This window comes from Chaetura pelagica, unplaced genomic scaffold (assembly GCF_000747805.2).
Source record: "Chaetura pelagica isolate M959 unplaced genomic scaffold, ChaPel_1.0 scaffold269, whole genome shotgun sequence".
NCBI classification, from domain to species: domain Eukaryota; kingdom Metazoa; phylum Chordata; class Aves; order Apodiformes; family Apodidae; genus Chaetura; species Chaetura pelagica.
The window spans coordinates 578,255-602,784 of NW_009954705.1; the positions used below are offsets into that span (position 1 = coordinate 578,255).

A 24,530-nucleotide genomic window follows, 5' to 3' on the forward strand; every position below is an offset into this window, starting at 1 on the left:
CTTCATGATACTGAAGCCATTTGTCTTGTGTTTTGTAAACCTTCAGCAAAGGGATTTCCCTGTCTGTTTTCTTACACAGGCAAACATGCTGAAGACATATTCGGTGAATTGTTTAATGAGGCCAACAGCTTTCACATCAGAGCAAATTCCCTTCAAGACAGAATTGATCGCCTTGCTGTCAAAGTTACCCAGCTGGATTCAACAGTAGAAGAGGGTAGGTAATTGGATGAAAGCATTGAGCCAGAAGTGATGTTGACAAGACCACAGTATTTAATTACACAGCAATCTCTCTTTTCAAAGTAATCCTGAACCGATATTTCATCTTGTTTTCTCAGTGAGGCAAGCTGGGAAAAGTCATGTTAGAGGAGCTAGAAAAAATAATCTCGAGTTGTAGAACTGTCTTCATTTTTTACTTGGTGTTTCTTCAAGAAGCTCCTGCAATAATAGTCATTAAGCTGCCTTTTTCACAGGGAAAACTTTTAGTTTGTGAATGTAATAAATCAGGAGTGATTAAATCTAGACCTTACTGGCAGTAAGTCAGGATAGTTCACAGGAAGGCCATGGACTTGTTGGACTGGGTCCAGAGATGGACACAGAAATTATCAGCAGCCTGGAACACCTCTGCTATGAACACAGACCAAGAGATTTGGGGCTCTTCAGTGGCCTTCCAGTACCTGAAGGGGCTACAGGAAAGCTGGGGAGGGGCTTTTTACAAGGGCTTGTACTGAGAGGACAAGGGTTAATGGTCTTAAACTAGAACAGGGTAGATTTAGACTAGACATTAGGAAGAGATTGACAGCCGGCTGAATATAAGCCAGCAGTGTGACAGGTGGCCAAGAAGGCCAACACTATCCTGGCCTGTATCAGGAATAGTGTGACCAGCAGGACCAGGGAGGTGATCCTGTCCCTCTACTCAGCCTTGGTGAGGCTGCACCTCAAGCACTGTGTGCAGTTTTGGGCACTGCAGTTTAGGAAGGACATTGAAGTGCTGGAGAGGGTGCAGAGAAGGGTAACTAGGCTGATTAGGGGTTTTGAGGACCAGCCCTATGAGGAGAGGCTGAAGGAGCTGGGGCTGTTCAGCCTGGAGAAGAGGAAACTGAGGGGAGACCTCATTGCTCTCTACAACTACCTGAGAGGAGTTTGTAGTGAGGCATGTGTTGGCCTTTCCTCCCTAGTGACCAGCGACAAGACAAGAGGACATGGGGTTAAGCTCTGCCAGGCGAGTTTCAGTCTGGATATTAGAAAAAACTTATTCACAGGAAGAGTGGCCAACACTATCCTGGCCTGTATCAGGAATAGTGTGACCAGCAGGACCAGGGAGGTGATCCTGTCCCTCTACTCAGCCTTGGTGAGGCTGCACCTCAAGCACTGTGTGCAGTTTTGGGCACTGCAGTTTAGGAAGGACATTGAAGTGCTGGAGAGGGTGCAGAGAAGGGTAACTAGGCTGATTAGGGGTTTTGAGGACCAGCCCTATGAGGAGAGGCTGAAGGAGCTGGGGCTGTTCAGCCTGGAGAAGAGGAAACTGAGGGGAGACCTCATTGCTCTCTACAACTACCTGAGAGGAGTTTGTAGTGAGGCATGTGTTGGCCTTTCCTCCCTAGTGACCAGCGACAAGACAAGAGGACATGGGGTTAAGCTCTGCCAGGCGAGTTTCAGTCTGGATATTAGAAAAAACTTATTCACAGGAAGAGTGGTGAGGCATTAGAACAGGCTGCCCAGGGCGGTAGTGGAGGCACCATCTCTGAGATGTTAAAAAAAGGGGTAGACATAGTGTTTCATAAGACTGTTTAGTGGTTAGGGGTTGTAGGGTGGATGTTTGGACTTGATGATCTTGAAGGTCTTTTCCAAACTTGACGATTTTATGATTCTATGCTATGAGGGTCATGAGACACTGGAACAGGTTGCCCAGAGAGGTTGTGGAGGCCCTATTCCTGGAGACATTCAAGGTCAGGCTTGATAGGGCTCTGAGCATAAAGAGGGGTTGGACTATATGACCTTTAAGGGTCCCTTCCAACCCAGCCTATTCTATGATTCTACTGGAAAGTTTTAATCAGTAGATCTATTTATTTATTTCAGGGTAAGGTGGTCACAAACTATCTTAGTGTGTCTGTTCTGCAGTCACCTGAGATCTTACAGTACTTTCTAGCTAAATGAGGCACTACATGTTAGCATCAACTAGGTAAATTCCCTAGGGGTTTCTGGTCACTAGAAACAGTATTTACTTTAAAGTGCTGTTACATCCTCTCTTACTTACATGTTTGATCATTCACTTAATAAATACACATCAGAGCAAAGGTTTTAAGTAACATAAGGGCATTGTTCGAAAACACTTATTTGGGTAAGTGGAATATGGTACTTTGTCTAGCTCCTAAAGCTGTAACTGGCATGTTTGCTTAGCTGTGCAGTTACATGTTTTGAGTCAGCCACTGCATGTAGTCGCTGTTTCGATGATTCCTTCTGTCTTCCGGAAAATAAAATTCCTGACAATTAGTAAAATGTAAAAGCTTGTTACATCAGGACAGTAGTGTAGTATTTACTTACTAATAGTTACTGCTACTTGGGATATATTTAATAGTGCTATTAATATGGTCTGTATAATATATTTTATATTATTTTTGTATAATTTATATAGTAATGCTAATATTAATGTAAATATGAAATGCTACTGTTAATATTCAATAGTGTACTAGTTAGCCTTTCACTTTTAGGTTGCTACTGTCTGAAAATTATTATATGTGTGGTTTTTGTTGTTTTTTTTTTGGTTTTGGACCATGTTGACTTGTAGAGTATCACAGTTGATACTAGCACCTTTCTTTTGCTGTCTTAGAGGTCCTTAGAGGTCACCTTACATGTGACCAAGCCATTATGGTGTCACTCTTCAGCTTAGTTTTTGAGGCATGTTGTGGTGGTAGTAAGAACAAATTAGATGATACTCATTCACTGTACTTGTTCTGTGCTGAGGTGGATTATGTCAATCTTGATGGCTTTCAAGTCCAACATGTTTGGAAATGCAGTCCTCATCAGAAGTTGTGTCTGCCTTTGTTTCTTATTTAATGTCTCATTTGCATTATGCAGTACCTCCTGGCCAGTTTCCAGAGTTTGCAGAGTAATTAAAACCAGCCTCTTGGAAGGAGAAACTAGTGTATGGACTGAAAATGTGATAGTTTTTTAATTTTAATTTAATACGAGTTATTACTCCTGCCTTTCTAATTTTTGTTCATATTAATAAGCTATATATATAAACTGCTGTCACTTTAGTGTCAGTAGGATATTTTATTAGCTATTCAGTTGCAGAAGTAAAAACCTTTATAATTGATTGTACCTTCTCAAATTCTAAATGTATTTCTGAGTAGCTTAGGCATTTAAGTAAAATATAAATTAGATGATCTTTAGATTTAATTGCATCAGTGATTGCTTACATTTGTAGGTATAACAAATACATAGTGTATATCTAAAATATTTTTATATATAAAACTACAGTTGAAAAGACATTTTAAGATAGTTAAAGTTAAGTTTTCAAAAGCATGTAAATAACTTACACTCAAAAGCCCCATAAAAATAGGATTTGTGCTCTTTTGAATGTCTTTTCAAACAAGAGTCTAACAATTCAGATAAATACATCTGAAAAAGCTGCCTGAATCACCTTACTGGTTTACTTGTAGGCAGCTTTAAATAGAAAGTAGTTTCTCAAAAATTTTATTTTAATACTTCAGATGACCTAAGTGGAGGAAGAGGTTGATTTGGAATGAAATAATCTATTTATGATTTTTTTTCTATTTTAAAAGCTACTGGAGAATCTAAGTTATCTTGGAGTAGGAAGCAAGACTTAGCCACAGATAACAAAAATAGCTGGGTAGAGAAATCTGAGTGAGATGTGGTTTCCATCATGATAAAGGATAACAAGGTATCTTACAGGGGCTGTATCAAACTTCATGCCTTTCTGATTTTGCAGGTCATCAATATATTAAAGTTTTGCTTGTTGCTATTCAGTTACTCTGTGAAATTCTCAGTTTGTTCTTGAGACTCATAGACTAGATGAATGGACAAGAAATATTAGGTGAAATGTTAAGGGGAATAAAAAGAAAACAAGGCAATTCATTTTCTTTGCACTATTCATGCATCTTACACTGTTGTAAAGCAGCTGGATCAGTTCAAGAAATGGTGAGTGACACTGGAGACAAGCCAGTGAAGACTTAAGAGATCTGTTCAACTGTAGTCAAAACCTGTATTTCATGTTGCCCAAGAAAAAGATCATGTGGAGAGTTTACTGCCACACTTCAATTGTAGTTGGTATTATCTGGATCTGTTAGCAAGGCTCACTCCATCTCAGGAAAATCTATATTAAGAATGAAAGAAAATCTTGTGAGAAGTGACAGGAACAATTAAAAGCAACTTAAATCTTTCATTTGAAAAGGAAGAATGGAGCAGCTAGGAATTTGGTTTCCCTGCAGAACTGTGCCCATGAAAAGATAAAATGGAAGGATGTTACTGGGCTGTATAAAGACAGTAAGTATTCCTCTGTAGAGAGATGAGAAAAGCTGAAGATCAAGGGCTGTTCAATTACATGGAAAGATTTTGGAGCTGAAAGATGGTAAAAAATGTAGAACTCTCTCACAGGAGGCTGTGAGGCCTTAGTTTAAACTTAGAATGCAGTTGAAAGTGTATAGACACCACATGTAATTACAAAACATGCTGTGTCAGAGGAATACCAGGCCTTGCATTTCAGGCTTGGAGCCAATTTTTCTGCTATTAGACGTTCAGGTTAAACCTCATAATAAGGGGAGATCATTGGACATCTGCATGTGACAGGAGTCTTGCTTCAATCTTCTAAGAAACAGCCCATGGTCCCGTTATTATAGTGAGATTCTGTACCAAGTGGGACTTTAATCTGATTTACTATGATATTTTTTATGTGCTTTTGTGCTTAAATACTATGATTATCCACTAAAGAAAGATCTTTCAGGTTTTTTTCTATATTTTGCTGAAAATACTTTAAATAGCTAATTTAAAATGGAATTTGTTTATCCACTTTGTATGATACTTGCAGACCTCTGATAAATGTTTTTTTTGTTTCTAACAGTATCATTACAGGATATCAACATGAAAAAAGCATTCAAGAGCTCAACAATTCAAGATCAGCAGGTAGTTTCAAAGAACAGCATTCCTAACCCAGTGGCTGATATTTATAACCAGAGTGATAAACCACCACCTCTGAATATTCTTTCACAATATAGGTATGGAAATATTGTTTACATTCTTATAACCTTAGCCCTTCATTTCTTAGTTGTATGCAGAGGACAATTACAGCAGAAAATTACAGGGAAAAGCTGCATTGGTTATTGAGGTTTGTTGTTTTGAGGACTTCCCTGTTCAAGGAAAAAAAAATTCCTGTTACCACGCTTAAAATTGTAAGTTGTACCAGATAAAAAACATTGTATTTCAGCATCTGTTACATGGCAGCACAGGATCAGAGAGCAAGGGCCATTGAATGTAAAGAATCAAAAGAAATTTAGTAATATACTAAGCTTCTTTGGTTCATTTATCCAGAAAGCTGGATTTGTTACTTTTCCCTTCTCTCTCTCTATTCTCCTATTTCCCCTGAACATAGACGTGTGCACACACAGTCTTTACCTCTTCTTTTTCTGGTTACTTCCTTGTAAATAAAAAAGCAGCAAGCAGGACTTAATTTCCTGTTTCTTTTCCTGTTTCCTTTAAGTTTATTGTTGTTAATGAAATGAATATAATTTGTCTCTCTGAAGAGTTGTGGACAACATACTTTCACTGTGTCCTTCAACTGTTGAGAGGTACTAGATGGGTTGTCTATGTAAAGCAGACACTCCAAAGGCAGTAAATTATTTTAGGGCTTTTTTTTTAGGGATGACATAGTATTTGCAGTATGTTTTATTTTTGAGAGCTTTCACATGGAAGGTAAAATTATTAGATTTCGAGCTGGTTTATTTTGCCACTGCTGCAGACAATGCTGGTGTTTGATTGTTTATAAGAATCCTGCTAGTAAGAGTTGTTATCAATCAGCTGTTCTGCACAGCTATATCTTATTGGATATCTGGATGACAGTGTCAGTGACCTGTATTGTTACTCCTGTTTTATTAGAGATACTTTAGCGCAATGTACTTAAACTATGTTTCTTGATAAGTCTTACGATTGCTGAATTTAAATTATTTGTATTTGCCTTGGCCGAAGCTTAAACAAACTTCACATTGTAGTCTGACCAAAGATGGAGGGGTGGAGGAGTAGCCTCAGTAGCCCCTTCAGTAGGTTATGTTTCTAGTCAGGAGGTCTGGCACACAAGAAGGAGTTTATGGCTTGATGACTAGCCAGTATGCAGGATCTGCCCTCTGTACCCTGCTGCAGCAGTTGTAAGGTTTCTGTGTGCTGATTCTCCACCCCACTTGATCTTGCTGGTAGAAATTAGTGTTCAGCTGCTATCAAAATGTACCCAGGAAGAAATTAGGACCTACAAAGCCTACGGGACTCTGAAGGACACCAGTTTATCAAGGTAGACTGGGATCACTGTCATATGCCAGCCACTCTGCCATGTTGATTCCCCTCTACACCCCATTAGTTTTCTAGAGTTTAGGATATTAGAAGATTCTCCATTTCCAGGTCATGGAGTCAAATTAGGATTTTGTAGCATACATTTTTTTGTGGTGTATTAGTCTGGGTGACCCTGGCTTCTCCCATCAGTTGAAGCTGGCAAGCCCAGCTCTGTGTTGGATCCTCCTAAAACAGCCTGGAACCTTTCCGTTGCCACCCTTGTCCTCATCCTTCTCCTAGTTAGGGGGGTCCCACTGAGAGTAGTGACTGTCTTGTGCTTCCTGTCACAAGGGCAAAAGTACTCAGACCTACCCTGTTCCTAAATTCAGATATTAAGACCTTTTCCAGTTCTTTTGAGGCAGTTGAGTTCCATTTTTACACTCCTCTGTCCCCCACACATCCTGTCATGGCACTGATCTTGGTGCAGCACCAGTGATTTTTCCCTCCGCTGAGCTCTGATGAAGCATAGCCTGGGAAGATGCCTTCCACAAAACTGTAGATTCTACCCCTTTTCCCCTGAAATTCTTGGCATGAATCAAGTCAATTGTGAGCTGTTACTATCAAGACTGGCATTTAATGCACTTGACATGCTGTCATCCTATAATGCAGAAAAGATGAAGCTTGGATAATCATCAAAGGTGAGTTTTGTTGCTTTAAAAAAATACTAATTAATATTTTCTTAGCTTTTTTCCTACTGTATTTCCAGGGATGATAAGAAAGATGGATTGAAGTTCTATACTGATCCTTCCTATTTTTTCGATCTTTGGAAAGAAAAAATGTTACAAGATACTGAAGATAAGCGAAAAGAAAAGAGAAGACAAAAGGTAAAAGCAGAAGCATAATAACAAACGTATGTACTACAATTTCGTGTGTGATTGTCCAGGCATAAAAATTGCTAGGTCATAGTTTTTGTGCATGGAAATACTGCTCCTCTTTATACATGGCTGTAGATTCAGCTGGTTTGTTTTTTATAGCTCATACTATTTTAAGAAGTTGGTAAATTGAGTTTTAGGAGTACTGTAGCTATCCTCTGGGATACTTGCTTTAATCCTTTGCCAATATCTGCTTATTGGTACTTCAGAAAATGACACTGTGAGTTTTTGGAGGGTGGGGTTGCAGGAAGGAGTTTGAATTATGGTTTCCCTTATTTTCATAGTTTTTTTTATGCAGCTTCAACTACTGTAGCAAAACATGAGCTTACCCAGAAGTAAATATTTTCTTCAGTTTTTTAATTCCTTGCTAGTAACTCTTCACTTTTCTAACACCTGTTACAAGTTAACAACATGATAATACACAACAAAATTATCCTGTAATTAAGCAACAAGAGAAGATTAGTTTTAGGAGTAATATGCTTTGTTTCCTCTAAGTTTAAAACAAACAAACAAGGCTTTTTCGTAGAAAAGTCTCTTCTGTCATTCTGGAGTATCTTCAGCAGTTTGATCCAAAAATGTGTATTCTGATGCAATCAGGATTTTCTTAATGAATTTTAGTTTTGAATGAAGACATTAGTTTTAATTCTGCTGCTTCCTTGCTGTTGATTTTTTTAATCAAATCTGAAGGCTGCAAGATTTTTGAAGATAATCCTGTGAAGAGGGAAAGTTTGAGTGCATGACTGCTGTTTCTTAGCTGGCAGAAGGTGCCTTTTCAGATAGGTTCAGTGAGAGAGAAGGGATTGAAAATGAAAGGAATTCAAACAAGGTGCACAGACTACTCAGAGGAAACAGAAGGAGCGTTGTAGTTTTAAGTACATGCACACGCATATATACGCATACACATGTATGTGTATGTATGCATATATATCATATATATTAGCAGACCTATACATGTGTGTATATAAGCAGGTATCATATATCAGCATATATATGCATGTATTATACACAGGTATATACATAATGCTTAACATGTGACTATACATGCTAATGTATATTTGTGTATATACATCATGTGTCTAATACATGTGTACATCTATACTAATATATATGGTACCTGCTTAGAAATCAAATTGTAGGGCATGACTGGGAAGCTTAACTCTTCTGCTTTTGTAAAATTCTGTCAATTCCTTGTTCCTGTTGCTTGACAAAGCTTTCTGACTACAACATTTTTAGGTAAATGTAACTGAAATATTTTGTGAATTCATGAGTATAAAAGTTCTGGAAGAAATACGTCAATACATCTTTTTAGGAGTATGAATCAAATGTTTTCTATTTTGACAGGTATCTTGGTAGTGAAATACTAATTGGAGTTTAAAAAGCTGAGTAGACTTATTCAGTAGAAGTTACTGTCTAAAGCAAAGAATTGGAAAATATTCACTTGGTTATTTGTATAATTGCATACAAATGTATATGCAAGGTTATAATCCCACTATATTCTCAGTATGATGAGGTACAGAGCTGACTAAAAAACTGGAAATAATTTAAAGCAGCTTTTGTTTCTCTAGTTTAGTTGTTTTTTCTTAAATTTCATTTGCTATTTCTTTATGAAATACATATATAGGGATAATTACACCCTTTGAGATTTTTTCCTCCTACCTTTTTCTCTTCAAATTTAGATGTTATCACAAGAGAGAGATAAAAAGAAACTAGCAACTGCTAAATGTTTTATTTTTATTTAATATTAAAAAGGAAAAAATACAGAAGCTTTTAAAATAAAAAACTGTAACAAAATATTTTTTGAAATCTTTTGATAGATTTATGGAGATTATTACAAAATTATATATAAATTTGATTTTAGACTATATTTCATAGAATCATAGAATGATTTGGGTTGGAAGGGACCTTAAATATCATCTAGCTCCAACCCCCCTGCATGGGCAGGGACACCTACCACTAGATCAGGGTGCTCAAAGCCCCATACAACCTGTCCTTGAACACTTCCAGTGATGGAGTGTCTCACCACCTGCACAATGAAGAATTCCCTCCTAATGTCTAAGCTAAATCTCCCCTCTTCTGGTTTTGGTCCATTTCCCCTTGTCCTCTCACCACAAGCCCTTGCAAAAGGTCCCTCCCCAGCTTTCCTGTAGCCCCTTCCTGTACTGAAAGGTCACAATAAGATCTCCCCAGAGCCTTCTCTTCTCCAGGCTGAACAGCCCAAATTCTCTCAGCCTGTCTTTGTAGGAAAGGTGCTCCAGCCCTTGGATCATCTTTGTGGCCCTTCTCTGGACTTTCTCCAGGAATTCCATGTCCTTCCTGTGTTGGGGGCTCCAGAATTTGACACAATTTTGGACAAATTATTTTAGGCAACACATCTCACTTATTTCCATCCATGCTGTATTTTTTGTAGATTTTAATCGTCTTACTACATTCTACAAACCAGATGTAAAATAAGCTCAATTCCAATCATTTAGGATTAGAACCCATACGTTGCAGAAATACCCCCTTATAAATTCTACGTGAAGTACTATTTGATTTGATTAAATACATAACCAAGACCAGCTAAGAAGAAAGCAGCATCAATTTGAGATTGCATGGGTAGGTGTCACTTCATGACAGAAAGAAATCTGGTTTTATCTTTCCAGAGCTAGTGTGCAAAAGAGATTTTTGTCATCTGGAACTTTTGGAGAGCTGGAGGGTTAGGGTGTCCTGGTTTGAGCCAGGATTAAGCCAATTTTCCTTTTACTGATTTTTTCCCCCCCCTTCAGTAAGCTTTCTTTTAACTAGTAGCAGAGTGTTCCAGTTAGGAATTATAACAGTGGAATGTTTTTCTAACTGCTGGGTCTTCAAAGTCACATCTTTGCTCTGCCAGCTCAGACATTATGGGGAGATCTCTGACCCCTCCGTAGGAGGCTGAGTTAGACAGACAGCAAAACTGGCCAGAGATATTCCATTCCATATATCTACGTAAGCTCAGAGGAAGGTCAGAGATCACAGAAGACAACTTCCTTCTTGCTGCTTCTTCCCATCTCTTCCATCCATGGCTGGAGTCTGGGGAGGACTCTGTTCATCCATCACCGTCGACCCCCAGGCTCGAGCTCTCCTGACCCTCAGCACTTTGTGCTTTCTCCAGCAGCTTCAGGATTTTTTGGGGCTGTTCGCAGCTCAGGAGATGCTGTGGGAGTTGCTGAGGTGGGGGAAGGCGAGAAGCTTTTGCAGATATCTGAACACATTTGTATATAATTGTATATATTTTCTTATATCATCAGTGTTTGATTAAAACTTTGTAGTTTAGTTTTCAATCCAGCCAAGTCTCCCTCTTTTTCTCTCTCTCCTTCCCTACCTGGGTTGGAGGGGGAGGGGATCGAGAGCATTGCTGTTGGACCTGAGTTAAATGGTGAAAACAGTTGGTTGGTGCCCAATGTGTGGCTTGATTTTAAGCCCAGATTATACATTTTCATTAATTGAGAGTGTTCAAAATTCCATCTCTGATGGGAGGAATCCCTCAAATAGCTACGGGCGACAGTTCTGCTGAATTTCCTGATGGATTGAAAACTGAACAGACCCCTTCTGCAATGAATCTACAGGACCTTTTGCCCAACTTGCAACTGTACATGTGGTGTGCAGCCAAGAGCGTTCTGCTCTGTGTAACTGCTCTTGTGATTGTTTCATGGTTTATTGACAGAGCTGTAGCAATAATCAACCCTATAATCACCAGCCTAGTGATGCTAGGGGTTATGATACTGATCTTTACAGGGGCACTGTATGTGTACAGTTATGGTACAAATCTAAAGTAAATGGAACGGTCATGTTGGTAATAGCAGTAGCAGGTTCAATTTTACCTCTCCATTTTCTTTCAAGCTGAATCTCCCCACTCTTGATCTGAATAGCATTGTTGCAGTGGGGATGCTTCTGCTGAATGTTTATAGTGTAGCGTGGATACGCAGGGCAAGGTGTTGCTCCACTCACTGCCACTCCCCCACAGGCAATGCTGCTGCCACTGTTGCTGCTACTGCCTGTGATGCTGCCACCACCACCGCTGCTTGAAACTGAGGAAGCAGAGGATTCTAAATCAGTTGATGGAGCAGGAACCTCTCAAACAGATAACAAATCAGACCACTCTCAAGCAGATAGGACAGCAGGCCCTCCTCAATCAGATGACAACGATGACCTTGTCCAGCCTTTCTCTATGAAAGAACTGCACCTCATGAGAAAGGACTTCACCTGCACTGATGGTGAGGCAATCCTTCCTTGGCTGCTCTGATGCTTTGATAGTGAAGCTGAAACTAACGTGGATGAGAGAGATGCCAAGCAGTTGGGATCCCTGGCCAGAGATGCTGGTATTGACAGAGCACTTAGTAGTAAGATGGGAACTACCACCCTGTGGGACCAACTTCTTTCAGCTGTGAGACAGAGATACCCCCACAAGGGTGACATCAAATGGAACCGAAGCAGAACACCCACTCTTGAGAAAGCCATCGCATACTTGAGAGGAATAGCTGTGTGAGAGGTGATCTATAATAAAGGTGGACTTAAAAATCCTAATGATGTTCTGTGCGACACACAAATGTTCCAGAGGTTTTCTCAGGCTGTACCAGCAGCACATGCCCATATATTCTCCTTCATGGGATGTTTTGATGATGATGCAGTACCAGCTGTACATGAGGTGGCTTTCAAAGCACGACAGTATGATGACATAATCTCTGATTCCCATCAGTTCCACACCTCAGCCATTGAAAAAATGACTGACAGAATAATAAGAAGGGTGGAGCTCCAGAATGCCTGCAGTACATTGATGACATCATTGTGTGGGATGACACACCAGAATAAGTTTTCTAGAAAGGTAAAAAGATCATTCAAATTCTTCTGGATGCTGGTTTTGCTGTAAAAAGAAGAAAAGTCAAGGGACCTTCACAAAAAATGCAGTTCTTGGGAATAAAGTGGCAAGATGGATGTTGCAAGATCCCAGTTGCTGTGATTAACAAAATAACAGCTATGGCCCCACCATCTACTAAAAAAGACAAACCTTTTTAGGGACTGTTGGTTTCTGGAGAATGCATATTCCATGTTACAGTGAAATTGTGAAACCTCTCTATGAGGTGACCCAGAAGAAGAATGACTTTAAATGGGGCCCTGACCAACAGAAGGCTTTTGAGCAGATCAAAAAGGGGATTGTGCAGGTAATGGCCCTTGGACCAGTTCGAACAGGGCCAGACATCAAGAACGTGCTCTACACTGCAGCCGGACACAATGGTCCCAACTGGAGCCTCTGGCAGAAAGCACCAGGGGAGACTCGAGGTCGACCCTTGGGATTCTGGAGACGGAGCTACAGAGGCTCCGAGGCCAACTACACAACAACTGAGAAGGAGGTACTTGCAGTGTATGAAGGAGTTAGAGCCACTTTGGAAGTGATCAGCACTGAAGCGCAGCTCCTCCTGGCACCCAGATTACCAGTGCTGAGATTCATGTTCCAGAGTAACCTTTCTCTTGTCCATCATACCACCAATGTGACTTGGAGTAAATCAGCTGCTTTAATCACCCAGCGAGCTCGACTAGGGAAACCTACTTGTCCAGGTATTGTAGAAGCAAGTACAAACTGGCCAGAAGGCACCCACTTGGGAATGCCACCACAAGAAGTGGTGAGACGAGCTCAAGAAGCTCCACTATATGATCATACACCAGAGACTGAGAAACAATTTGCTCTTTTCACCCTTGGCTCCTGTCATCTTGTAGGGAACCACCGGAAGTGGAAAGCTGCCGTGTGGAGTCCTACATGACTGGTTGCAGAAGCAGCTGAAGGAGAAGGTGAATCAAGTCAGTTTGCAGAGATAAAAGCCATCCAGCTGGCTTTGGGCATTGCTGAGTGAGAGAGGTGGCCGAGACTCTATCTCTACACTGACTCGTGGATGGCAGCAAATGCCTTGTGGGGTTGGCTAAAGCAGTGGCAGCAGAACAACTGGCGGTTAAAAGGTAAACCTGTTTGGGTGGCTGAGCTGTGGAAAGACATTGCAGCTCGGATAGAGAAACTGGTGGTAAAACTGGTGGCATCATGTAGATGCACATGTGCCTCTGAGTCGAGCCACTGAGGAACATTGACACAACCAATGAGCGGATGAAGCTGCTCAAGTGTTCCAAATAGGCTTTGGAATAGACATTTGCAATAGACATTGCAGCCACCATTGTCCCACAGGTTACTTAACAGACTGTCATTTCTTTTGTTCTTGTCCTTATCATAGCAGTGACCAGGAGTGAATCCAGGGTGTCTATTAACATTTTGTGGCTGAAGTTGTATTTTGAATCTACTAAGTGGGAATTCCTTAAGCAATTTATAGTCTACAGCAGCACAGAATATAGAAGTTGTTGAAGAACTGTACAGGTGAAAGAGATGTGTATGTTCAGCAAGTTATAAACTAGACATCCAAATGCAGTCCTACTCAGCTGATCAGGTATCACTTGTTTTTAGCCTGACTTTTTCAGGTGGTCATTGAAGCCTGAGAATACTCCTTGCACCAGGGATTTGGTTTTCCAATGTTATTTTGGTAATTTGCCTTAAATGCTTGAATTGTTGCAGCAGAAGCTAGTGAGGAGTTTAATTATCCTGCCTTCAAATATTATGTCTATTTACTATTTCTGTATTCAGTTAATCTGAAGAAATCTAACACAGACTTTTTCTGATTTGGCTCTTTCAGGTGAACATTTTCTCTGAGGAAAATTGTAATTTTCATTCTTTGTAGTGTATTCTCTGTGGTATTGGTGTTGCTTTTTTTACTGTCAAGCTTTCAGTAGATCCTGAGAGTTAAGTTAGATTTTACTTTTGCATGTATCAGTAGTATTCTGAATTGAATGACTGTAGTGGACCAGTTGTTAATCATTGGTTAACCAAAGGAAAGTTGTTCTACCCTGCATTTTATTATGCTCCATTTTTTTCTGAGGAAAGATTAATTGTTTAATTAAGTAGAAATCTTTAATTTTTGAGAGCTTGTATTTCAGAAATCATTCTTGATGACTCATGATTGATAGGATCTTCTAGATTTGGGAAGTCAGGAAAATACTCTAGACTCATACTTCCATTTTTTTTTAAAGTATTGCAAATTCTTGCTGAAACTACTTGCTGTTACTAGCTCTGATTCTTTATTAAGACACTTGAAAGATCATTTGCTAACTCTTGATGCAAATATCAAACAAAATTAACTCACCTTGTTTAAGGGCTCTAATATGTTTGTTGTATTTGCTGAAATCACTTCTGCCAGCAGCTGGATGATGTGCCTGTTTTCTGGCTTAACCTCCAGCATCCACTAGTCTGCCATAGCTTCTATTGCATTTGGTTAAAAGAAGTAACTCTTTGTAATGTTGCTCAACTTTCCTAAGAAATCTTTCTAGCCTAATTATTTTGAATAGCTTCAGCTCCCCTAAAACTCCGTTGTCATTGCCCGAGGTACTAAAACTAAAGCTGTCATCATTATTTGTAGAGAAAATGGAAGTATTACTGGAACAACTTAAAACTACTTTACTAGAGATATATGTAATTAGAGGTATATATAGTTTTAACAGCTGCTAATAAGTGGCCTGGAAGAAATTACATGTTTTAGAGATTTATGTATATAATATTTGATCCAAAAAACCAGTATCAGTAGGGTTAAGTATTGTTTGAATAGAAAGAGTTCCAGCATATTTCTGCATTAGCACACATACATTGATCAAAAGGTGAATATTTACTTTATCTAGAAACTTGCAAATACTACATAGTTGTGGCCTTTAGAGGGTGGAGTTTCTTGTTAATAACTGAACCAGGATAAACATCACAAATTAAAACAAATTAAACTTTGCAGCAATCAAATGAAAAAGAGAGATGTAAAGCCTTTAACAAGCATATCTTCAACCATGGCAACTAGCAAAACATTATATATTTAAGATAAAGCATGAGTGAATCTGTCTCCCTTCTGTTGCAATTCCTGTATTGGGTAATTTTGTTGTGAAGAAGTCGTATTAAAGGAGAAAGTAAAGCCCTGCATAACCTGGATGAAAAAAGAATATGATTCTATAAAGTTTTGGGAGGAAAAAGACTATATGGGAAGTAGTTAAAGAACCAAGGTGATGATCTCTACTTAACATGAATCAGATAAAAAATATGCTCACTGCAGAGGCCAAGAATGAGCATGTGTTGTTAGAACATTTGAATGTTGAACTTCAATGGTGATGACAGTGGAATGGTGAGACAGTGGAACAGGTTGCCCAGGGGAGTTGTGGATGCCTCCTCTCTGGAAGTATTCAAGGCGAGGTTGGATGAGACTTCAGCCTGGTCTAGTGGGAGGTGTCACTGCCCATGCAGGAGAGTTGAAACTAGATGATCTTGAAGGTCCCTCCCAACCTAGACCACTCTATGATTCGAAAGAACTTTTCTTAGTCGTTCTTAATGTTAGCAGGTGTGGATCATCAGGTCCCTCACATGGACAAGCATGAGCAAGCAAGACCTCCAAAACAAGGGCAAGGGAGCCATTTTATATGGGTTGGGTTTTTTTAGCTGTATAATGCCAAAGAGATGATTTCAGAATTATTTGCTCAGTGCTGTTTGACAGTTTGAGTAAAATACCTACGTTCATCTGGGATGTACCTTTTTTTTCTTTTTTTGGTAAGACTGGCTTTCCAACTAATTATCCCTTCCTTTGAAGGTAGAAATTCCACAATTAAATCCTTGTATATCAGCATTTTGTGAAACTCTTCTCTAAATACAGTTGTATATGTGACTGTAGTCTCAGAATATCAATACAATTATTTCCTGAGAAGCTATTTTTCTAGCAGCCAAAAACATAGTATCAATTTCTTAGTAGATAAAACATGTTTAACCTAATTTTTATTTAGTAGGGTAAGATGTGGGCTCTAGCGCTGGTTTAAAAAAAAAAAAAAAAAAAAAAAGTCTAGTGCCCTCATCATGTTGAGAAAAGGAGAAAATAAATGTTGAAACTAAACAGACTGATTTGTCATGAAGCTACCAAGCTGTAATATATTACTGGTCTGAATATTACTGACACATTGCAGAGAGGATTTTTGTCATTCATTATTATATAAGGTAGTGGGAAACAGTGATGAAGAAAAACTAGGAGGAATTTTGGTAATCAGATCTAAGAAGGGAAAGGAAATGAAAACAAGACAAAAAGAGGTGTTCACACAGGCTGTGCAATAGGAAAGTGTTTCTAATTTTTCCCGACTTCCCCAAAGCCTCAGGTGATTGTGACCCAAACAAATAGCCAAAGTAACCCTGAGCATTTTTTGCACATTCTCATAAGGCTGATTTGCCAGAGAAGCAACTTGCAAGTGCTTCAGGATGGTCTACATAAATGACAAATGATGTCAGAAGAAGCTGAACTTTGTGGCTTTTAAAATCAGTCACATTTCTGTCTGTCCAGGGAAAAACAGTAGGACAATACCACACTAGCACATGCCCTACAGAAGGGCAGAAGAAGGGCAAAGCAGCAGTCTTATTACTGATGAGGTTCATAGGTTAAGGAGATATTCCCATTTTCAGTGCATAGAAATTTTATGAAGACTTGGCTTCATCTGTAAATCTGATCTTATTTTCATGCACTCTAACTGCATTTTAACCAGCTTTTTTTCCTTTCCTTTTTTTCTCTCTTTGCATGCTTTGTTTCTTTTGTTGGAACATTAGGAGCAAAAGCGTATAGATGGCACCACCCGTGAGGTGAAAAAGGTTAGAAAAGCCAGGAACAGACGCCAGGAGTGGAATATGATGGCATATGACAAGGAGCTTAGACCTGACAACAGGTTGTCTCAAAGTGTGTACCATGGAGCATCTTCCGAGGGATCACTGTCCCCAGATACTAGGTCTGTTTACAGTAAAGCTGTTTGTTATACCACAGTTGTATGTTCAGAAATACTGAGTAGAATTAGGTGTTTTTACAGGCTGGGAGTAGTTAGGATGGATGAAACATATAATGCATGTTTTAAAGTTCTTCTCAAAATTATTTTAAAGCACAAATAGCATAATACATTTTGTAATTAATGAATGTTTTTATTCCTCAGCTTCAGATGAGCATTCTGTTATAGTGATGCACTGTAGTGAAATACATGTTTGCTGTATACTTTATATTTCATCTTAAGTAGTCGTAGCTGTGAACACATTTAAGTGTTTCTACTAGATAACGTCAGTACCTCTTCCTTCGTGTCTAGTTTATTAGGTCTTATGCTCCCTATAGCTTAATAAATATGTTTTGTGATCAACTCAGACATACTTTTGTTTCTAGCAGAATGCTTTAATGAGGGAAGAGTTCAGCTTTATCAGTATTAGTCTAAAAAGCAAGCTACAAAACCGGATACAACATTATTGCTTGAAATAGCAAACATCTCTGCTTAGAGACACACAGAGGAATTCATCTTCCTTGTCTGAGATTCCCTTTGAGCTCCGTGGGAGTTACCTTCTTCTAGTGGGCATGGAAGGCTGAATATATTCACTAAGCTGGTCTCACTAGAGGATTTTCCCTCCTACATTATTTCTTTGTCATGGTTAATTGATAGCAGTAATGTTAGGAATAAATAGAATCTAATGGAAGAAGTGTGTGACACTTTAGTGTTTAAATTGTTGAATGCCTGTGCTGAGGAAGTAGCCACCACTACAAGAAGTTTGGACTGATACCTTTAGTCAACTGTCTAGTTGGAGATTAATTGAATATGTATATATCTATATGAACAATCTACTGTGAACTTTGTGAAGAGTAATCATCTTGTAATTGAAACAAATGCAAAGAAAATTGCTACTGCTGTTTCAGTAATACATTCAGACCCCTTCCCTCTGGTTAAAATCCTTTAATCACCAATTTATTTATTTTTTCAGCAGTTTCTAATGCAAAACCTCTTCTGTTTGTTAGTCTGTCATGTTTCATTGAGACTGCTTTCTGTAAGTTGATCTGCCAAAATGACATTGGTGTACAGCTGTCAAGTGCAAGATAGGAGATTTTTTCATCATGAGTTCTGCGTTTCACGTATTTGCAGCCTTTTTCTAGACTTAACGCTTTGCTTCCAGGAATTCCAAGCTTAAATACTCATATTGAAGTGATGTGTTTTTCTCTCCCAGTAATGTCAACATGTATTTGAATGCTTGCAGATATCTGTTAATATTTGCAGTCTGCAGTATTTTTTAAGCAGAAAATGTTGGATGCCATCACTATTGGGTGTAGATGTTGTGGTATGACAGTTAACTTGTGGTTATATAAGCTTTTCAAATTTTAAAGTCTCTGGAGAGCTTAAAATTTCAGAGCATCAGGCATCAGTCATTGAATCCTGAAATCTATGCTTTGCATGCATGAACGGTTAATTTTGTGAGGGGTAGTGACATGGAGAGAAGGCTTTCTGTTTTTTATCTCAGGGTAGTGTTAGCTGTAGGAACTAGGCAAAAGAAAACCCCATGCATGTAGGAATAAGGACTGGTTTCAGAGACATTTTTGTGCTAATAGCTACAGCGTGAGCAGTGTTTCATAAATAAGGTCCCAAGAAAGTGTATTTGGCTACAGTGTAATTCATCCATTTATTTATTTATTTATTTTTATTTTAAAGTTAAAGCACCAATGTTTCTTTTTGTTTGCTAATTTTAAGACTCGCACATTAAACATTGACATCCAGGTGTCCAGACCGTGGCAATTTACAATGTATATGTTATACTTATTGCACTTTAGAGAGAGAAACACAAGCTGAATCCAAACAGAAACCAGCAAATTAATGTGAGAAAAGTAAGAACGAGAAGAGAAGAGTGGGAGAGAAGGAAAATGGGCATTGAGTTCATGAGTGACGCAAAGAAAATGGAACAGGCAGGAAGCATGAAAGAGGACAAAATGCCCAAAGGGTTTGTGATTTTGTTTTACTCAAAGCCCTGGCTTTTTGTTGCTTACCTTGCTTCCAGTCTTACAGATAAGTGTGTCAGTTTACTGTGTTCACTAAAAACCAGGCTGCACGATTGTTCATTACTAAAACAACTATTTACAGTAATGGGATGAAAAAATCCTTTTGCTCCCTCTCTTGGGCTTATTTGACAGAGCATCCTAGACTTTGTATCTTTATGAACTCTCTGCTCAACTAATATTTACATTTCCCAGTTCCTCTAAGTCTTTCCAGCAAAATTAATTGTGCAAACAAAATAAAAAGCATATTCTAACTTTTAAAATTGTTTTCTCTGCTTTGGTAAAATACATTCTTCTGCATAATTGTGACTGCTTGTAGTATTGCTTTCCTTTTTCTGCTGCTGTTAATTTAAGGCAGACCTGATAAGTATTACAGTTTCAAACAATGGACTGTCAGAATCATTGAAAAAACAAGCATGTGCCTCCTAAAAGAACTCTCAAATCTGGAGACAGCTTTTTAAAAAAGTCTGTATTATAGGAGGACATTCTGCATGCAGCTTCTATGCTGGAATATTGAAAACATTCAGTTTTAGTCCTTGCATACTGACTTGTCAAACTAATTTATTTTCAAGTTGTGTTAAGCTGAGCCACGACTTTTTGTTGCATTTATTCTTTTGCTTTCTGTGAACCACAAGGGAATGGTGCTTGATAATCAGGGAGTTCTGTTGCAAGAAAAAGAATTCTGATTGCATTCTTCCTAGCTTTTCTTGTGAGCTATTTACATATACCCTGTTTCACTCACACACTTTGTTCTTCTGCATCCATTTACTTTAATTTTAGGTCCCATGCATCTGATGTTACAGATTATTCTTACCCTGCTACTCCGAATCATTCCCTCCATCAGCAGATAGCAATGTCTTCCTATGGAGCAGGAGATGGTCCACAGTACATGGCAGCATCCCAAAGCCATGAGCATGAATACAGGCCACCTTCCACCACTGTACGACATGCTACTTTAAACAGACCTCAGCAGCCACCTCCACCTCCACCCCAGCCTTCAGATGGCCAGCATAGCTCAGTGCCTGTGGTACCAGCAGAATATGGGTAAAACTCCTGATTTTTTTCCAGTGGATTTTTGACAAAACTAGAGGGATGTGTGTTTTTCATACCCATTGTAACATAGAGTACATACACACAGAAAGACCCCAAATACATTACTTTGCTTCCTGGGGAGAACAGAAAAAAAAAAAAAAGAAAAAAAAAAAGGTATAATTTCTATGTTGGAACTGAATTTCAGTGAAGAAATGGTGAAAGCAGAAATACTGAACTGGGTATTGAATATGTTGAAATCAATATGCTTGTAAAATATTAAGGTTTCTTAATAGAATATTAAAAAGGGGATAATTTTCCTTTAAAGCGGAAAATATTTACTGCAAACTTGAATAATATTTTACACTTCAGGAAAGGTGCAGAAAAAGTATCACTAAATGTGATGCATTTGGCAGTCTGTGTTGTATCCCAGAAATGACTTTTTAAAGAAGCTGACAGAACTGGAAGGGATCTCCTTAGACTCAGAATCAAGTTCCCAGCTGCCACAGACAACTCCATAATTCAATATATGAAGTTATCAAATTTCCGTGTAGATATTTTGCTTGAATACACTCTGAAGGAAGGCTTGCTCCAGGATACTGGCTCTCCAATAGCAAGAAAACATCTGTTTCCTAATCAGTCTGAACCTGTTTGTTCTTTTGCTTAAACAGCTTAAACTTCCAAGTTGTAATCACAGGAAAGTTGTAATCATTCTTGCCTGTGCCATTTCAAACTGAGCAAGCCAAGGGTTTTCAGCCTCACTCCATGCATCCTGTGGTAGTATTTACCTGACTGATGACTGTCATGCTGCAGATGACTGAGTTATGCTATGGTTGACTGCTTCAACCTGCATTTTCTGTTATTTCCAGTTTATAACACAGATACTTGTGCCTTATCCCCAGGTACATGACCATTGTCACTGTATCACAGTTGTCATACGTTGACATGTATCACTGGATGTCATCAGTAACTTGCCTTCAACTCTTGTCTTCTAGATCTAGTTCTTAATATAATTAATATATTAATAACATAATTAATATACTGATTCCCACTCTTTCTGCTTAAGAGTTCTTTTAACTACATTTTAATAAAGAAATTAACTCTTCCCTGTTCCTCCTCTTTAAAGTATTAATCAAGTCATAGAATCACAGAATCACAAAATTACCTTGGTTGGAAAAGACCTTAAAGATCACCGAGTCCAACCATCAACCTAACACTGACAAGTCCTTAACTAAACCATATACCTGAGTCTGCAGTACTCCTAAGTACCTCCAGGGATGGTGATTCCACCACTGCCCTAGGTAGCCTATTCCAATGCCTGATAACCCTTTCTGTGAAGAAATCCTTCCAAACATCCAATCTAAACCTCCCCTGTCACAACTTGAGGCCATTACCTCTTGTCCTATCACTTGTAACTTGTATCAATTTAATTAAATAGTATTTAGATTGATAAACTTCACTAAAACAGCACATGAGATGCATGATATACCTTCAGGTAAATCTTTCCATTCATAGTTTCTTCTGTCCTCCATGCCTATCTCTTTTTATTATCTCTTAATATTTGTTCTAACATTTGGTCTTCTGTGGAAGTGGTGTCTGTGGTCCCTTCTTCATCGTAGGCATTGTACTAAATATTTTCACAAAGTAGATCTTTAGTAACAAATACAGCTTTATACTTAACTAGGCAGGATTAATGCAATAAAATAAAATCTCACTTTGTGGAGTGATGAAAGGACACAGACTTTAATTTAATCTGCCTTAAATCTCAATGTATTATGAATATTTGACAATTCTCACTTGGCGATTTAACTGACCCATTTAAATTATCTTTGACTTTTAGCTGAGGTTGAATCAGAGCAGTTTAAGGGGTAATGCTTCTGTAAGTCCTAACTTTCAATGCATTAAATGTTTTTGTTCTGTTTTATATAGGATGCTTCCAGCTCAGATGGTGGATTATTACAATCCTACAGGTCCTCCCCCTCCTCCTCCTCCTCCTATGATTCCTTCAGCACAAACTGCATTTGTTAGTCCCCTTCAGCTTCCTGTGCCACCTTCCCATTCTGGACTGGTGACTGGCTCTGCATATGCAGCTACTCATCCTCCTCCTTCTAGTGGGCTTGTTGTTACTGCTCCTCCTCCCCCTGGCCCACCTCCTCCCCCTCCAGGCCCTCCTGCTGCAGGTTCCTCCCTCTCTTCCTCCCCAGTGCATGCTCCTCCAGCTGCTGAGGCAAAACATCATGAACCTGCACAGCCACCAGTAAGTGACGCACGAAGTGATCTCCTGGCTGCGATTCGAATGGGTAAGCGGACGCTGGGTTTGAGCTTTCTTTCCTCTCCCCCCTCAATGAAATCACTGTTTCAGGTGATCTGAGTTCATGGCTTCTATTCCCAGCTGGGCAGAATGTCATGAAGAGACACTAGTTAACCATAGGTACCACACACCTGTTCCAACATTTGTCTGCCTTGACTTTGGATCTGTTTCTGATGCCTAAAGACATACAGCTTTGTAAAACATGTTCAGTTTTTGTGTGGTCATAATGAAATTAAAGCAGGGCCTGTGTGTTCATTATGTAAAGCACCCAGTGAATGTACTTGGATTTTTTGCTTCTGCTCAGAAGAACTGTTCCCCAACACCAGGCTTCAGCCCACTGATTTTTGCCAGTGACTAATGGCTCTGCCCAACTTTGCTTACACTATGGAACTGTAATTTCAAACACAACTGTGAAAGCTTTCGTCTTCAGATTAAAAGGGCCTGTACAGTCATGCATATTTAATTTTAACCAATTTCTGGCAATTTTAGAAGTCTAGAAGCATTCAGTCACTGAGAATGGACTCCAGACTGCCCTTTTTTTGTGCCTTCCTTGCCCAGGGAGGCTCTCTAACTCAAGGGTTTGTTGTTTTTTTTTCTTCCTCCTCTTTCTGAATATATTGTTAGAATAAAAAAAAAACCACACCAATAACAATATGAAATTTAAAATCTCCTGTGCAGAAGCTTTGTTTGAGAATACTTGTCTCTACAGGAATACAGCTGAAAAAGGTGCAGGAACAACGTGAGCAAGAAGCAAAGCGAGAACCTGTTGGAAATGACGTGGCCACCATCCTTTCAAGGCGCATTGCTGTGGAGTACAGTGATTCTGATGATGATTCCGAGTTTGATGAGAATGATTGGTCAGATTGAACCTGGTCCAAGCCCAGTGGCAAGTTCATTAAATACCTGGCTTCAGTGATTGCTTTCTTAGCAAGATGTAAAGCAGGACGTTGACATGTATTAAGGCTAGTGATTGAAGTACTAACATTGACTTGGTATTATTCTGGATGCTGTAGCTTAGCAACTCTGGTGATGATGATGTGATTATGCTTATGCAGATCAGAAACTCGTCTTACTTTCAGTATTTACCACATAATACTTAAGTGCCAGTAAATGTAGCAAATCATGTGCTGCGTGCAAAATATGCTGCAGTTGTTGCACTCTTACAGAACCAGCATTTTATTTTTCTTTCCTGATCTCGAAGGGATAAAGTATATTTTTTTGACTTGACATCTTATTCTGTTAATTATGTAAACAACTTAGGTACTTGTGAATTGGTCTGGTTGTTAGTCTTTGTTAACTATATGACTGAGCTCCATAAGTATGACTTAGCTTTTTTATTGGTTACTAATTATGCCCACCGTAGTCTATTTTTAATCACTTCTAGACTTAGTTGTTGGGTTTTTTTCATAGAGAATTGAATTTATATCATCTTTCTTTTTATCTTAAAAAGGTAGCAGGTATTGAAATGTATGCTTTGGAGAATGAACCCACATGATCCAAAATTAACTAGATAAGTCTGTGACGCTGCAAGCTCTAGGTTCCTGGCTGCTTGTTGGGTGGAGTGCTGGGGTGGCCTCAGGCAGGTAGTGGCTCATGCCCATCTTACAAATGGAAGTTCTAAAATGCCTGTCGAGTTTTATGATGCAGATCAACTAGACACAAAGACTTCAGGGTAGACCTGATTGAAGCCATATGGTTATTGAAGTGTTAAAATGTTATTCTGGTATTACTGAAGAGTGGAACTTTTGTCAGTCCAGCTCTAGCAATTGGATGCATTTCACAAGTATTAATCTTTGGTCTTTCTGCCTGTAGGTATAAATGTTTGTAAATAAGTTTTGTTGTTGATTTGTACATGTGTAG

The 24,530-nt window shown here is 38.9% G+C and overlaps 1 protein-coding gene across 1 annotated transcript in view; it reads left to right on the plus strand.

Moving 5' to 3' along the window:
* Nucleotides 1-23,892, plus strand: part of WASF3 (WAS protein family, member 3) — a 50,129-nt gene extending 26,237 nt beyond the window's left edge. Inside the window, exons 3-9 of the mRNA XM_010005630.1 lie at nt 80-214; nt 5,081-5,234; nt 7,262-7,379; nt 17,089-17,264; nt 20,111-20,374; nt 22,289-22,659; nt 23,380-23,892. Coding sequence (XP_010003932.1) covers nt 80-214; nt 5,081-5,234; nt 7,262-7,379; nt 17,089-17,264; nt 20,111-20,374; nt 22,289-22,659; nt 23,380-23,537 — 1,376 coding nt within the window. The 3' untranslated portion in view covers nt 23,538-23,892. The remainder of the gene's footprint in view (nt 1-79; nt 215-5,080; nt 5,235-7,261; nt 7,380-17,088; nt 17,265-20,110; nt 20,375-22,288; nt 22,660-23,379) is intronic.
* The last annotated feature ends 638 nt before the right edge of the window (nt 23,893-24,530 follow it).